The sequence below is a fragment of the Cebidichthys violaceus genome, unplaced genomic scaffold (genome assembly GCF_023349555.1).
Source record: "Cebidichthys violaceus isolate CVI_PGR_0920_01 unplaced genomic scaffold, fCebVio1.0.p SCAF_34, whole genome shotgun sequence".
Lineage (NCBI taxonomy): Eukaryota > Metazoa > Chordata > Actinopteri > Perciformes > Stichaeidae > Cebidichthys > Cebidichthys violaceus.
This window is the reverse complement of record NW_027176528.1, coordinates 1,944,860-1,961,558: the sequence shown is the minus strand read 5'-3', so window position 1 is coordinate 1,961,558 and position 16,699 is coordinate 1,944,860. Positions and strand designations below refer to the sequence as shown.

Below are 16,699 nucleotides of genomic sequence, written 5' to 3'. Positions count from 1 at the left end.
TGCGGTGCTTTTATCCAAGTATGAATAATTATCGCTCCTCTAACCTGAGAGTGAATGTACTCCCCACCAGTCAAGATGAAGGGATTCCTTGACAGCAGCCAGTAAGTCCATATCTGAGAGGCCAGTGAATATATATCACTGATGTGTATTTGTACTGTGTTGATTTAACTGAGTCATGCTGTATTCAGAAGCAGCAAACCAGTGAGCTGCACCTTCCCTTCCAGATTGCTTGTGAAATACTAAGATGATGAGTGCTGATTGAGGAAACGTATGAACGTAAAAACAATCAAATGTTGTGCGGGCTTCTCAAAAAAAAAATCCTTTGAGTGACGAGTGGAAGTTGAGTAAGACCATGGCTCCTTCCTGTTCACCGGTTCTTCAGCTTTCACACACAGGCGGCTTGTCGCTCGCAACGTCATGGTGACCCCAGTCTTCAGGAAACAGCCATTGTTACAGTGGGGAACAGTGGCAAGCAAAGGAGAGTGAATTGTGAACTGTGTGTGTGTGTGTGTGTGTGTGTGTGTTTGGTGGCAGGGGGGGGGGGGGGGGGGGGGTGCGTGCTTGTGATGGATGTGTCTATCTTCCTGTTCGTAGTTTCTCAGGAGTGCTCTTTTTTTCCCATGCTGTGAATCACACGCACACGCCGCCATGCTTTCTCTGCGCAGGCTGGGAGAAAAGCAGGCACGAGAAGAAAGAGAGGAGGGAGATGAAAGAGTCGCAGGAGTAAATCTCATTCCCCTCGGACCAAAGCATACGGCAGAGACACACTCGAGGAGGGCTGGGGGAGTCTGTTGAGTCAAATTCTTTATTCCCACCCCCCCCCCCGTGTTTTGAAGTAAAAACCCCAGCCTCCGCAGTGAACGTGACGTGCCGGCACACAGTCCAGATCGTGTTTCCATCAATCCTTTTCCCTTTCATACGTCTTTTTCTGTTGATCAAACACAGATAGACCCTTCTGTGTTCACAGTTTTTCATTTCAGCTGATAATTATTCTGATACCTAAACTTTGCTCTTTTGAGTTCTGAATGGGAGGGAAGGGATGGAGCTCCGGGGTGCTGCACCAAGACAAGAAGAGAAGCACAGATGAATCTGAGATGAAGATATAGAGACAAGAGCTTAACCAGATCAGCTTCCCCCTGCCGGACAATACTTCAAGCCTGACCCTTGCCCTCTCTGTTTGACCCTTCAGAATCATCTGTCCTCCTCTCTCTCTCTTTTCGTCCAACCCTTCCGAGAAAGATGATCCCTGGCGCTGACCACCGCTTGTTAAATATGCCTGGTGGTGACAGCCAAGTTCCCTCAGAGTCTTTTGTCCCAGAGGTCACCTCTGAAGCTCCTCTAACACTTAATTACATCTCTTCAAGAGAAGGGGGCATGACTGTCACATGCAAGGTGGACTTGAGCTCTTCACCAGTCCTGACACAAACAAATCGTCAGGAGGAAGACATAAGGCATAGTCGTAGTGAATGGGACGTTGTTTTAAGGGTTAGTGATTTTGAATTAAATGAGTAATGGTCAGTCAGGGGACGGACATCTGGTCAGTGGTTCAATGGAGGCTGTTGGGAGTCACACGGTAGCAGATAGTGTAGAATAAATCAGACAGCAGAAGGAGGAGATAGACCCTGTGCTTGAATTTTACACTTTACTCTTTAAACTTTACACTTTACTATTGACTATTTCACTAGTTTTGGTGGTAAATCTCTCTCGGAATGTTGCAGTGCAGAAAACAAAGCATTTCAAAAAAACGTCCTGGTCAAGTTGTGATACAATCCTGCATTATCACGTTTGCCTTAAAGCTACATGAGACACATTTACAAGTCAGTGGCTCTGACACCAAGAGACAATCTTTTGAATACTTTGAACCTCCTGTACACCGGCTAGTTCAGCGTTTAACATAAGTATTGATGCACCTGTTTTGGATCAAGTCTGGTACCTATTTCAAAACCTGTAAAACCCTGCCAAACCCAACATGCAGTAAGTGATAATTATCCCAGAGACACGTGCTGCATTTAAATCCAAGCCTATTAAACTGACAAAATGGTCTATGCAGTGATTTCTATTATCAGTCTGCAATGTGAAAAATCTAAGTCAGACTGCCCAGCCCAACTATTGGTGCAAGAGGACTATGTCTTCTAGTTATCATTGGTCAGGTCCACTTGTCCACTCCACCCACCTCCTAAACTACCTCCTGTCCTCCACTTCCTCAATATCTTCGCTCTCCTAATATCTCCACCATCCTGCCCCGTCTGCTTCTCTCTGCTCCTTACATCTCCTATACCCAGCCCGGGGTGAAAGAACTCTTCTCAGGGCAGTGGAGGCAGGGGGGGGGGTTGCTTTCAGGTCTCCTTCCTCAATAGTTCTTTATGCCAGGACCCCTGGGCCATCAACATGACAATGTGACAATGTGGCGGGGCTTTTTAAAAGAGATCCTGTGTTTGTTAAGTGTTTTTCCCCCTGAAGAGCAACCACGGGCAGGGTCAGGGGACCTGAAAAGTGCTTGTGAAAGAAGAGGGCCAGCTTTGATCACACAATGTGAAAGGGGTGGACTTTTTGATTAACTTGAACTGAGAGAGCTGGGTTTGGTTTCTTTGGGTTTTAGAGTGGATCTGAGTTTTAAGGATAATCTATATTTCGTTCCAAATAATTCAAATTTAAATTTGAAATTACAAAAAACGTTTACATGCGCAAAATGATGGTGAGACTGGTGAGATTACTGAGGTTTATGGACGTTATCCATGTTAATGGATGTCAACAGGATCAGCAGAAGGTCCCCTCAAAAGTAGAGGCCAATTCATATACTTTCCGCGTTCATGTTGTCTGTAAGGGTCCGCTTTGGCCCGCGTGATGTTAATCCCGCCATCCTACCACATCCGCGAGGGTCCAAGCAGTCTCCAAGTGGACGTCTGTGTGCAGCCCAAAAAAATGGAGCTGAGTTTCTAAGAAGAAGAGAAAGAAGAAGATAACAAGCTGTCCAAACAACACAAAGAAGAAGAAGATAACAAAATGGATGCTTACTTTGAAGAAAAGTTGAATGAGGAGATCCGCCATCACCCACATTCGTCGGCGTACACCTTCTTTGTAACCACTGTTGCAGTAGTGGATGCTTGTAAACAGGAAGTGGTGTAATCCCATTTCATTGTTTGTAATGGTGACTATCTTAATATCTACATTACATCGTGTATTTTAGACAGACCAGCTGTTTACTTTATCTCTCACTGTTTTGCCCTTGAGACGCAACCACTATGAAGAACATTCACAAACTGTGAGTGCTGTGGATTACTTGAATCTTCATCGGTCATGTGTGCCACTGTTACACCGGGTGACATGTTCTCCGCCTACACTGTCCTGTTGCACACAAATACTCAGTTGATCACCAAAGAATGCACTATTCCTCCCTATTTAGTTAATGTTTGCCCAGTTTCCAGATGTTTAAGGAAATTTAAAATCATTTGCATACATTTCCAGAAGAGAACTCTGACCATTGAATGAAGCCAGGTTAAAAATGATTGTTTCATTTTGTTGACATATTAGGCTACATCCACACTACTAGGTTTTCATTTTTAAAAACAGAGTTTTAAAACAAAAACGATCTCCGTCCACACGGCGCTTCAGCATTGTTTTTGAAATGACCTCCGTCCAGACTAACACGCCTGAAAACGAATATCACGATTATTCACGTACACTGGGCATGATGGTGGGTACCGATGTAAACAGGAAGTAGATTGGTTGCTTAGTTAAAACAATATGACGAGTGAAATATGACAATATGATGAGTAATATAGTACTTTTTAATAATTACTTAAGATCTTCCTTTAAAATCTAATTTCCACTAGTCTGGTAGAAGACATGTTATGGGGTCTCTGTGCTTTCTCGCCTTGCAGGTTTCCGTGGATCCTGGTTATACCTGGACCCTGGTCCTTCCTCCTGCCGTGGTTCTGTCATATGCATTGAATGTGTTGTAACTCTGTTATGTTGTTCGTTCTGTACACATGACATCTATCACACTTCTGTCCATCCTGATAGAGGGATCCTCCTCTGCTGCTCTCCCTAAGGTCTCTTCTTTTTTCCTCCCCATTAAAGTTTTTTTTTTTTTGGGGGAGGGGGTTTTATATGGACTAGCAGAGCCGCAGATCAAACCGCTGATCTTCCGATTGAAAGACGACCCTGAGCCACAGTCGCTGGAATACAGAATTGGAGGCTGCGCCCAATTCATTCCTATGAAAGTTGCTCAGTGGAGCATGAAGCAAAAAAAAGTTTGACTTCAGAGTATGAATTGACCTGGATCTTCTGGCGATCTTCCACATCCATGGGGTCATAGAGCAAGCGGACTAGCGGTTCTTTAACCCCCTCCTCCCTGCTCTCAGTCCAGCCTCGTTTTCAGGCGTATTTACATGAAAGGAGAAAGGGAAATAGCTGTTAGTGCATTTTACAGCTTTTAGGACCTTATGATTTAAATAAAGGCTAATGTGTGTTCGAGGGAAGTTGATTTGCCTCCAGATAAGTATCTGCTGAGTAACAAACAGCTAAACTGACTCTGTTTATGATACCAATAAGTGAGACATGTGACTTAGTCAATAATCATTTGGGCTAAAACATCTCCCAACAAAGTAACGGATGGTGCTCCTGTAACACATGTACCTTTCAGCCTTGACTGACGTGATTATTAGTGGCATATCCAAATTGTTTCTCCTGAGATTACCACGACATGGCATCCTTTCATATGCAGATTAGAGAAACATGAAACCTGCTATTTTGGCTCTTTCAAATGCTCTCTAACAACTCTATCTTCGCCGCTCTCATGTTAAATGTCTCTCCTTTGACATTCATCCCAAACCACCCAAGAGCAAAGCAGACAAACTCTGCAAATTCTTTCATTTACACGGCTTCTCCAAATTTTTTTTTCTCCCACTGGAGCTGCACTGGAACTCTTTTCTTCTCCGCCTCCATGAAACATTTTCTATTATTCATCAAAAGGAGCTTTAAACACCTCTGCCTTCCCGTTACACTAGTGAAAAACAAGACATCTCTTGCTCTTTAATGCCGATTCCTCTCATCTGTAGGAACAGAATTTGTGAATCATTAAAATAAATCACAACCACAAGTTACAGAAAATGGATTATTTGGCTCCGAGCATTGATATAAGAAAGAAGGGGAGGGGATGCAGGCAGGGGAAGCTGTTCCTGGACTTTTTTTTGGCACTAAAATCATGAAATTTCTCTCTTTGCTTTAATTCTGAGGACATTTGTATTTCTGTGGCCGTGGTGCTCACACTCAATTTGACAATACAGGCTTGTGTATGAATGCGCAGTTACTCAACACAAAGGCTCTTTTTCATCTGTGTGGGTATGAAACTGGCATGTGACAACTGCTATCAATTCACAAGAACTAAAAGTTTCCTTGATCTACATTCGAAGCTGCACACAGCGTGACTCCATGTGAACAAATTATTTCTTTTACTAAAATTAGATTCGGAGATGCTGAAAGCTGCAGGTAATTAGAAAAAAACTAAATGACAAAAAAAATCCTTCTGAAGTTGGAGCACTTTCATTCTCAGCTTGAGTGGTGTGACCTTTTTTTTTAAGGCTGATTCACTGGTCTTTTGAGTTATGTGCTTTTAAATATAGTAATGGCAGTTTATTTTGAGCTCAGCACTCTGGGGAGAGTTATCACAATGGCCTCATTTTGCTAGAGTGGGACGGCAATCTTTTAGTGCAGGACTGTGTCATTGTCAAATTGTGTTTTTTCTCTCCCTCTTTCTGTCTGTCGGTTGGTTATCTGATGTTCTTGTTGCTATATTTACATAGCTCTGATAAAAGCATCATTTTAGCCCTGATAGTGCATGAAAACAGTGTTTAAAAATGGACACAGGCAAAGTTAAATGTAGGTCAAATAGGGACAAAAAATGAATTCAGTGTGGTTTTGGCCTGCTTGCAATTAAAAAAGGCAGCAGAGCAACGCCTGCAATCAACCATTACAGTTTACAGTTGTTTTTTTATGATAAGATATTACTTGTTCCTCTAAATCTTTATCTCTTCTTTTTGGTGTCAATGGAATCCATAGAAGATACACAGATACAGTATAAACTGGATATGATTTTGGATTATTTGCATCATAAACCAGATTTGTTTCAAGAAGCTCTTTTTGCTCAACATCAAGTGTGTGTTTTGTCCAAGGTATTTCAAAAGATTCCAATCTAAACATTTTTATAGTAATATTGTCAAAATGAAATCGGGAACCTTCTCTGACACGCCTATGCAGTGCACTTAAGAAGATGAGGCTGACAGTTCAAGAAAATTACATGTACATGTAATACTTCAAGTACACACATGTGTAATTTGTATGCATAGTGTATTAGAGCCCATACTATTTGTGCACTTTAATGGAATTTTAATATATTCTTTACAGCTTAAATAGAGTGTAACATTATTTTAGCCTTATATAAAAAACTGACTTGGCAACCATGCTACCAGTATAATTATGAAGGGGATGCAACAGTAAAGCGATCAGGCCTGCCAGACATTTCTTTAAGTCACACTAATATGCGCACATTGTATCATGGATTGCTCCAAACCGAGGCAGTACATATTCCCCATACATTATACAATTATTATTTGTAAAATAAATATTTGTAAAATGTATTTCTCTTGAAAAATTCACGTTTGAGGACCGTATGCGTTGATTTGACTGGGCAATCCCGAAGACCTCCGGGAAATACCGAAACCCGCGGTGCCTTGTGGGAAACTACTAATTCGACAAACCGCCATCTTTCTTTTTAGAGCGTTAGCAGGGCAAAATAACAACCAGTTTTCAATGATAATTTCTCCAAAACAGAATCGTTGAAGAAATTCCTCTTGGTCAGTTATTGTAAATAATACGTTTACAGAGTTGCAGGTGGAACGGAGTTGCAGATACTGCCCACATATCAGACATAAGACACAGTAGTTTGGGGTACGCGCTCCACTAACGCTAGTAGAGGTGGGTAACATGGGCCGATCTCGGAGCCGCAGCTCGTCCCGATCTAAACACTCCAAAAGCAGCAAGCACAGCAAGAAACGGAGCCGGTCGCGGTCCAAAGACAGAGAGAGGTCTAAGAAGCGGTCCAAGTCCCGAGAATCGAAAAGGAACCGTCGCAGAGAATCTCGTTCTCGTTCTCGGTCCACCACAGCCTCGTCCCGCAGAGAAAGAGCAGCCTCGCCGCCTGAACGCATCGACATCTTCGGCAGGACTCTGAGCAAGAGAAACGCTTTGGACGAGAAGCAGAGGAAGGAGGAGGAGGAAAGAAGGGCAGAGATGGAAAGGCAAAGGAAGATGTAAGTGTATTTTATTGAAGCGCCTTGGGACTTAGTGTTACGATGTTGCATAACGTTGCCTCTATTGAACCGCAATATATGCTAAGCTAAATGCTAGGCTAGCTGCATTCAGTTGTGTAGTTAGCGTTAGCCCATGATACTAGCAAGCTAGCCGCCAAAGCGTGCTAACGTCAGCGCTGCTCTACAGGTCCTTGGCTGTACGTCGAAGGTGATTGTCCCTGTCAGAGCACCGCGGGGCCAGTCACCCTTAGAACCGGGTTGTACCTTCAGTTTCAGTTACATTATGAGGCCGTGTGGATTTGAAATGGCTTGTATGTTATTCTTAAACTTGGATTATTATTTATAACTTCAGTAGTTCTGGTATTTTGTTGTTTAAAGCAAGAACAACACAGTTATCATCCCTGCTTGTCTCTCCATCTCTTATTGTCACTGAATGTATTTCCAGTGCAGCAGATTCCATGACAGGCCCCTGGCCCTTCATTTACTGCAAACAGTAGGGTAGTGCTGTTTAGTTTGTCATCCAGTGGCTCTATAACTGGTTATAGATTATACATTAAGACATAACTTTGACAGTTTAAGAATTGTGTAATTCATTTATTGAACAAGCCAAACATTTGTAATGTACATCCTCAGAAAAACAATTTCCTACCATAAATTGAACCTTTAAGGTGTTTTGGGTGCTTGCCTGATTAGATATCTAATTTTATACCCTTTAGCCTCCAAGGCCCCAATCACACTAAGACTCGTCACTCTAAAAATTATTGTTTTTATATGGTACACTCTGTGCATTGCATATTTCTAGATTTTTTTTTTTAAGATAGGCATGAAAGTGAAAATATTCTCAACTTTTCACTTCAAACAAAGAGGCGGGCATCACTACTTTACCACCTTCCTTTTTGGATGCCGGTAGACATGGTTGGGCTAGCTAGGTAGTTAGCTGTTGGGCTAGCAAGGTAGTTAGCTGTTTGGCTAGCTAGTTAGTTAGCTGTTGGGCTATGCAAGAGCTACAGAGTCTGTGAGAGGGAAGGACAGACAGACTTTATAGCTAGATGCATGCAAGAAAGCATGCTTATCGTAGGGCTGTAAGGCTTAAGCAACAAGCTGACATTGCAATATTAGTTTATGGGATATATATTGTAATATGAAAAAATACATACATTTTAAAAAATGTTGTGAATTTTAAAGTTAGATGCATCAATCTGGTGTACTTTGAGAGTAAGACTAAGAGGCTGGATAAACAATGTTGTGCTCTTGTAAACAATTAAGTCATAAAAACGATTGATTGTATCTATGAATTGTGCTTACACAGCAAAAAAAAAGTCACACCCACAACGCATGGTGGGAGCCGGTCACAGTTACAACCACAGTGGAAATGTGCCTGGCGAAGGCCAAAATCAGCTTCCTTAGTCAATATAGCACACACTTTATTTTTTCAATGTACTACATCAGCACTGACTGGACATCCACATTTCCTTTAAAATACTGCATGATGACCTGTTTATTGTCTGCTGGCAGGTTCTGTCTGTTGGACAGGGAAACTGCTATTGTGAAGGTGTGTGTGTGTGTGTGTGTGTGTGTGTGTGTGTGTGTGTGTGGTAGCCAGTGGCACACACACCTGGTCGCCTAAGTGGCTCTTTTTGTACTGCTTACTGGCCACAGGGCCACTTAACCAGGTATACAAATTGTCAATACCACGACACAAACCTGGGAGATCAGGAAGGACTTGGCCTGAGCTGGGTAGCGTCTCTGGTTTCCCAGTGGCTGACAGAATGAAATCAGATCCAGGCAGGATAGGTTGCATGTTTACAGTTGTGCCACAAGTGATGTGACAACACAACTCCCAGTTTCTATTAGCTTCCTGTTAAGAGTGAGGAAACAAAAGAACAGTAGGTACACAGGACAGGTAACTTCCATCTGGTAAAAGCCTCTAAAAGGAGAGGTAAGCCAGCTAGGACCTGCGGCTGTTCCACTACCCAGCATGCTACTGTCTGATGTCTGGTTGCATGAAAATAAGATGGATGAAGAAAGACTAACCCAGCAACGGGAGGTTGGTGACTGTTGAGCCCACATCTTCACAGAGACCCGGCTCCATCGTTGCGTGTCGGATCAAGCTGCACATGACGGGCGTACCGCTGGACAGAGCGCAGGTCATCAATGACGCCCGGGGCTCAAACAAAGTCAAAGCTGATGGACAATGTGTCCCCTATTTCTCTATGTCATATTATCTGCCCAGACAGTTGTTTAGTTGGTGCTATTCACATTCCTCTTGCTGCAAATTCAAGAAATGCAGTGCAGTGATGCACTTCTTTTTATTTATTTTTTATTTTTTTAGCAAATGCACTGCGGTTGCATTTAGTTGCGCAGCACTGTGTTGCACAATGCCACGTCATTCATTCCTGCAGGGGGGGTTGGGTGGTATTGTTAGTCAAATCTCCATCCATTCTGAATGCCTGGACGTAGCGGTGCTGTGTGTAGTCCATCTGTGATTTGACCATAACATCGGTGGTTTTACATACAACGTAAAAGGTGCTCTGCACTTATGACGTGCTTTTCCCACAATGCAATAAGCAGCTGTTCATTTCATATCCAGTTCGCTGGCTGCATCTTCTTATACCATATCTCCTTTTTAACATTTATCCCTCAATGTATACTACGTATTATTAGCTTTTTATTCATTGTTTTCACATACGGTTTTCCAGGAACAATATAATCTTGCACTAATGACTTCACAGACAGACTTCACTCTATCCTTGAAAGCACTGCAGAGGGCTCCAGACTGCTGAACAAGAACAGCCACACAACTAGTGCCGCCTGAATGTAGTGCTATAGTCAACCTTGTTGATTGCAGAGACACCATGTGACTGTGACAGATGTCACTGATGGAGCTACATACAGGAAGACATCTTTTTTTTTTAATTAAGCCACAAACGTATTCTGTATTTGTGGTGTTAACTCACCTCCCTGTTTCGTTCCTTGTCTGGTGTTGTGCATTAACCGTCTCATCTCCATGTCGCCTCTCTTTGCTCCTCCCCATTTATTTTATTTTTTTTCCCCCCCTGTCCTCAAGCCGGCAGCAAGAGATCGAGGAGAAGCTGATCGAGGAGGAGACGGCACGGCGGGTGGAGGAGCTGGTGGCCAAGCGGGTGGAGGAGGAGCTGGAGAAGCGGAAGGACGAGATCGAGCGGGAGGTGCTGCGGCGCGTCGAGGAGGCGAAGCGCATCATGGAGCGGCAGCTGCTGGAGGAGCTGGAGAGGCAACGGCAGGCGGAGTTGGCGGCGCAGAAGGCCAGAGAGGTAACGCTCGGTCGTTTGGAACGCAACCCCTCCTTGTCCTACAGCCTCCCAAACCCTTTAACCTCTGACCCCACCCGCTCTCACTGGTGCCTCTCGAAGGGACACATGGGGACAATGGAGGTGGAGGCACATTCCACCCCACCCAATTTACTTTTTACTACGTAATCTGGCCATGGTACAGTTTTCACAGCAGGGAGGGTATATGCAGAGCCTGGAAGTGGCCGTCCTGCAGGGGAATAAAGTACTTAATGGTAACAAAGCATTACCGTGAATTCAGTTCAGTGTACATGTTTTATATGGTCATTTCTTACTATTTGAAATATGTGAGATGAGAAACTCTGTGCATGAACTGTAGTGCATGTTACTCACTGGGGATCAATGCTACAAATTCAGCATCAGAAACAATGGGACTTTGTACAACATGTGCACAATTATGGCTCCACAATATCTGTCCTTTATTTTCATGCAGGCTCCAAACAGGTTTTGCGCTGAGGGAATTTGGGTTTGTTACAGCAGGAGTCATGCTGGTACTGAAGTGGCAGTTTAGGCTCTAAGGAGGACCATTGGCTGTTCCACACTTAAAGGTGGAACGTGAATACCGCCACAATTCATTTTGCCGTCCCAAGGGGATTGCCTAACTTGCCAGTGAGAGTTTTGCCATGGCAGTTACATAAACTGACTGACGTCATTCTTTTTCCTCATTTCTGTCCCTGGTTCAGCTTGATCTTTTACTTTTCATATTTGCTAGCGTCTTTGTTAATAATATGTAATAAACAGCTCTTTTTTTTTAAGCACTTCTCTGTACATCAATGGCCATTTTTCTACTTGCCAAATGGCTGAAAGTGAGAACTAGCTTTATAAAGCTAACTCTTTAGGCTTTAGTTTAGGTTAGAATAAGAAGCTCAGTCTTCATGCACTTCCTAAAGGACCCTTTAAGTTAGTACAAGGCCCTTTTGTTTGTTTCTCTCCTTTTTGTTTTAGAGCGTAAAGGTAGAGAACTGTCCCCCCCCCCCCCCCCCCCCCCCAGCTTCATATAGAGAAGGGGGTTTGTTTATACTCCAGTAGTAATGTATTGTGTGCGAGAGGACCCTGTCCTGCACAGAGACCAGCCAGTGGCTTGGTACTAATAGGGTGAGAGATGTAGTCCGAGCATGCCCCCCCCCACCCCCCCTCCCTTTACCTTATGTCTCCTACTCTCAGTCCGAGTCGGACCCGGTAGAATAGCGAGGCCCTCCTACAACCCAAAGGTCTGCCTTTAAAGTATTCATCTTGACGCCTACACTCCCCTGACTCTCATATGGGCTTTTGAAACACGAGTGGAGCTCTCTTGTCTCCGTTGTCTCTGACATTTGAAATCGATTTTGATGTGTAGAAATGTTAATGACATCTATTTTTTTTAATTGACAGACAGTTTGTCCTGTACAGGTTTTCTTTACCTTTTTTAACAATCCTTGTTTTGACAATCTTCTGTTAGACGGCATCTGCTGTTGGATACATAATGACGGACCACTACATTTCCTGTTTCCTGTCTGACAAGGTTAACTATCTCTGGTCTAACCTTTTTTTTATCTCTTAATATCTCTATATATATATTATTTACACAGTTAAAGAGCCTTTTTCTCCCTAGAAAACAAATGTACTGTGTTTTGTACTCATGACTTGCTTCTCCCATAGGGTTGCTGCTAAGTTTGATATTGTTATTAGTAAATACATTTTTGTGTTTTTTTTTTTTGTTGTTTTTTTTGGAAACACAACTTCCTAACTAGCACTTGACCTGAGCTGGCCTGCAGCCTTTCCGCTCACCGTGACTTGTGTCCTGTACTGTAAGTGTTCCGCGGGCCGGTCCTCCTCGAGCGCACAGACGCCGCTTTGTACTGTATTCGCCTTCACCCTGCTATCGTCTCAGTGGGGACTTGAGCCACTGTAAAGAAAGGAAAGAAACCCGCTATAAAAAAACCCCCTCAAAATGAGTGTGAGCTGTGGCTGCAGGCGCAGCCTAAGCAGTACAGAGATCAGTTATAAAGAGGAATGCTGCAGGCGCGGTATGGCAGAACCCCCCCTCCCCACCCCAGGAGCGCTTCTCTGTCTCTGCAGGGGCGGCACAGTCCGGACGAGACAGTAAATATTCAACCGTTTAATGCCGAATGCTTTCACCAGTTGTGTAGGTACACAGGCAAGGAAAATGCGTAGGTATACATGCATTGGTGAGCCAAAACTATTCCCTCCTTTATTTGTATCCTTTTTTTCTCTTGCTTATGATATTATAAAATCAGCAATTGTATTTTCTTCTAGATTGAATTGTCTGTCATCTATATCTGTCTTCTATTTATGATGAGTGTGATGAGTGGGTTTCCCCCCTTTTTTCTTTGTTTACATTTTAATGTCTTTTTACATTAACTCAGTGAGTGCCCTAGAAGTGGCTTTAACTTAATTGAGGATTCTAAATCTAGGAGGGTATTAACAGCAGTAAAGGGAGGGGAAAACAAATTAGCGGGTCAATTTTTTTCCCCCACAGTTTCCTTATGCTTTGTTTATTCTTTTTTGCCCCCGTTTGTCTTTTTATTAAACATTTCAGCATGACTGCAAAGAATGCCACACAGTGGGTCATGTGCGAGAGGCTGAACAAACTCCTCTGTGGTGTAATGCGTTAGAGGTGTGTGTGCGTGTGTGTGTGTGTGTGTGTGTGTGTGTGCTGGTGGCGAGTGTTAGTGTGACAATTAGAGGGCAAGTGTGTATGTGTATGTGTGTGTGTGTGTGTGTACGTATGTACATAAAGTGCTTTGTGGCTGTAGCCTGTTCGTGCGCTAACATGGAACCGTGTCATCCGTCTAGGAAGAAGAAAAATCGAAGCGGGAGGAGCTGGAGAAAATCCTAGAGGAGAATAACCGCAAGATCGCTGACGCTCAGGCCAAGCTGGTACGCCCTTCGCTGCTTCCTGCCTGTTTCTGTGATGCGTTTACGCCGTCCTTATGTCAAATTCATAAGCCTCAAGTTCATTGTTTTTACACATACATCTAACTAGCACTATGTATCCTCTTGTAATGCTTCAGCACTTAAAAAGACCAGTTCAGCTTGTGTAACAACAGGAATACGGGGTTGTTTTCTGTTTTCTGATTCTTGATCACATCCACTGATAAGATAACTTCACTTCTAAGTGCAGCAAGAAAAGCCAGCGCACGTCATGTCTGCTTTTAACGTCACATATGTGTCTTTAATTCCACTGATTGAGACCTCGAGGCTTTCACCACACCACAACATGACTGAATAACTTAATAGTCCTTTGGCAACGAGCACTTCTATTGAGTGGCTTTGAGATGATGCTTATCAATCCAGTGGCTTTTCTTTCCTGTTGGCTATATGAGTTCAAGTCTGACTAATTTGTAGAGCGGTGTTTATTTGATTCAGGCTTGATTTGGACAAGCCGGGCCTGTAAGTAAACGGCTGCCCGATGCTGGATCGTGCAGACGATGAGAGATGTTGTGACCTTACTGTTTCTGCCGCATGTCGGCTTTGCTTCCGACAGGCTGAGGAGCAGTTGCGTATTGTAGAAGAGCAGAGAAAGATTCACGAGGAGCGCATGAAGCTGGAGCAGGACCGTCAAAAGCAGCAGAAGGAGGAGCAGAAAATCATCCTCGGCAAGGGCAAGTCCAGGCCCAAGCTGTCCTTCTCCCTGAAGGCCACCGAATGAGACTGCTCCCCCTGGTCCACATGTCATCACCCCCCCCCCCCCACCAGCTCTCCTCCTCCATCAATCACCCCACTCCTCCTCCGAGGAACGCTCGCTTCGTTTTGGAAGTGCTGGAGGAAGGCCGAGGAACGGGGTGCAGCCCGGTGTGTGAACTTGCTCCCCCCCCCTCACACCCCCCACCGGCCTTGAAGAGGAGGCAGCTCATCGCCCTTGAAGGACCCGACTCTCCTTCCACCCTCCATCCTCCCCGCCGCACAGATGAATCTTGTTTGTGCCTCTTTCTTTTTCTCCCCCCCCCCCCCCCCCCTCGGTTTTATTTCCATTTTTAGGGAACTCAAACTTTTGATGTAGAATGCTTTAACGTGTCCCTTTCCTCGAAAGTCTTAACTCTGGTGTAACATTGAGCAACCGTGCGCCTGCGCTCTTCTTACATGTCTTCACAGCCAGCAGACTACAATAGAACACCAGTCCCTGATATAGAAGAGTATGTGTGACTTTGTCTAGTTCAGTCTACTGTAAAAGCTCATGTGTGGCTTGGGAGTTGGCCTGTGGTTTTCCTGTTATCATTTATTTTTTAAAGGTTATTAAAGTGGCTGACGCAGTGGTGACAAATCCCAGCGCAGCCTATAAAGCACAGTTAACTTCCCGTCCAGCTGACAGGTTTGTGTCTTCCACCTCCATTACTTCCTTTGCCCATAAGCTCCGTTCACCGTGTAAATCCACAGCTCCTTTTCTTTCTGCTTCAGCTCTGTCTGCCATGTATATATATATTTTTTTCTAAAAGACAGCAGCATGTCTAGCTGAGAGGAAACGTAAAGCTTGTTAGATTCGAAGCCGCTGCGGTGCAGGTGAACTCGGCCTCGACTCCCAAGCTGCCCATGACTGAACCTACCAACCTACAACAGGATGTGTGTCTCGTCTACGATAAGGGGGCCTGTGGGGGGGGGGGTGCAGGAGAGAGAGAACATTTCCTGTATGATGTAATTTTATTAGCCTTGCTGTGATGTGCTGACTCCCACTCCTCCCTCAAGTTAACAAAAAGTCACAGTAATGGTAAACACTTGAGTTTTGTTTTATCAGACTCTTTGGGAAAACAGTGAACTGTGGGGAAACACCCGGCCGTACAGTCCGTGTTCTGTCCCAGTTTTGTTGTAGTAAATGAACTTGGCAAGGCGCCACACTTGGTAAGTCTTGATTCGTATAGGATGGACAAGTTCAGGTAAGATAAGGTTTGAGGTCAGCAGCAGTGAGAGTGTGTGTGTCTGTGTGTTTGTGCGTGTGTGTGCGTGTGTGTGTTTGTGCGTGTTTGTGAGTGCGTGCGTGTGTGTGTGTTTGTGGGTGCGTGTGTGTGTGCATGTGTTTGTTTGTGTGTGTGTGTGTGTGTGTGTTAGTGACAGGCTGGCTGACCTCAGGTGGGTATTATGACTTTTTGTTATGTTGTGGGATTTTGAATTTGTCATGTAATTTCCCCCCAATTGTCAAGGGATTGAACAGTTCAATAAATCCATTGAATGCCTCCACTGGTGTGTGTGTGTGTGTGTGATGCTCCTCAAGAGGAAACCCTCCTGAACTCTGTTTACTAGGCTAAACTTAAAACAGGCTTTATGGAGAGTTCCAGCTCACACTAATAACTTCAAGTGCTATGTGGGATGAGTAGTCCTTTAGACCTGGTCAATGATACATTTGAATAGCATTACTGGCATGCTTTTGGGTTGTGTCAGCATTTTTTGTCCATTTTCACATGCATCATATCGTCAAGATGACAAAACCCCTGTTTTAACTATTTCCAGTTTGAGAGTTGTGCAGTTGCTGGTTCGTTTCAAGCAAGTGAAGTCTGGTGAGACAAAGAGTTCAGCGGGCACAGCCTCACTTTAAAGTCACTCCGCTCGCTCTGTGGGCCCATGGAGACCATCCAGGTCACTTCATCACAATTTTATTTAAATAGTAGTGATAGCAAAATATGCAATGATCATTGCTGGGTAATTTTTATGTTTATTTTCCAATGTCAAGTCTCTATTCTATCTAACAGCGTGCACTGGGTCCATCATAACAGTGCACTGGGTCCATTATAACAGCGTGCACTGGGTCCATCATAACAGTGCACTGGGTCCATTATAACAGCGTGCACTGGGTCCATCATAACAGTGCACTGGGTCCATTATAACAGCGTGAACTGGGTCCATTATAACAGCGTGCACTGGGTCCATCATAACGGCGTGCACTGGGTCCATCATAACAGCTAACAGGGTGCCCTGGGTCCATCATAACAGCGTGCACTGGGTCCATCATAACAGCTAACAGGGTGCCCTGGGCCCATCATAACAGCATGCACTGGGTCCATCATAACAGCGTGCACTGGGTCCATCATAACAGTGCACTGGGTCCATCATAACTGGGTCCATCATAAC

At 44.1% G+C, this 16,699-nt stretch overlaps 1 protein-coding gene across 1 annotated transcript; it reads left to right on the top strand.

Annotated features, from left to right (window-relative positions):
- Positions 1-6,752: 6,752 nt before the first annotated feature.
- arglu1a (arginine and glutamate rich 1a) lies at positions 6,753-15,807 on the top strand. The gene is made up of 4 exons (XM_068725152.1): positions 6,753-7,310; positions 10,378-10,603; positions 13,436-13,519; positions 14,127-15,807. Exons 1-4 carry the CDS (start codon positions 6,985-6,987, stop codon positions 14,289-14,291), a joined length of 801 nt encoding a protein of 266 aa, XP_068581253.1. The 5' UTR covers positions 6,753-6,984; the 3' UTR covers positions 14,292-15,807.
- The last annotated feature ends 892 nt before the right edge of the window (positions 15,808-16,699 follow it).

Excerpts from the sequence above, each read along its gene's own strand:
- arglu1a (XM_068725152.1), top strand. The coding sequence starts at position 6,985 with ATGGGCCGATCTCGGAGCCGCAGCTCGTCCCGATCTAAACACTCCAAA. Across the intron at positions 10,604-13,435 it reads CGGCGCAGAAGGCCAGAGAG|GAAGAAGAAAAATCGAAGCG; the intron begins GTAACGCTCGGT and ends TCATCCGTCTAG. Across the intron at positions 13,520-14,126 it reads CTGACGCTCAGGCCAAGCTG|GCTGAGGAGCAGTTGCGTAT; the intron begins GTACGCCCTTCG and ends TGCTTCCGACAG.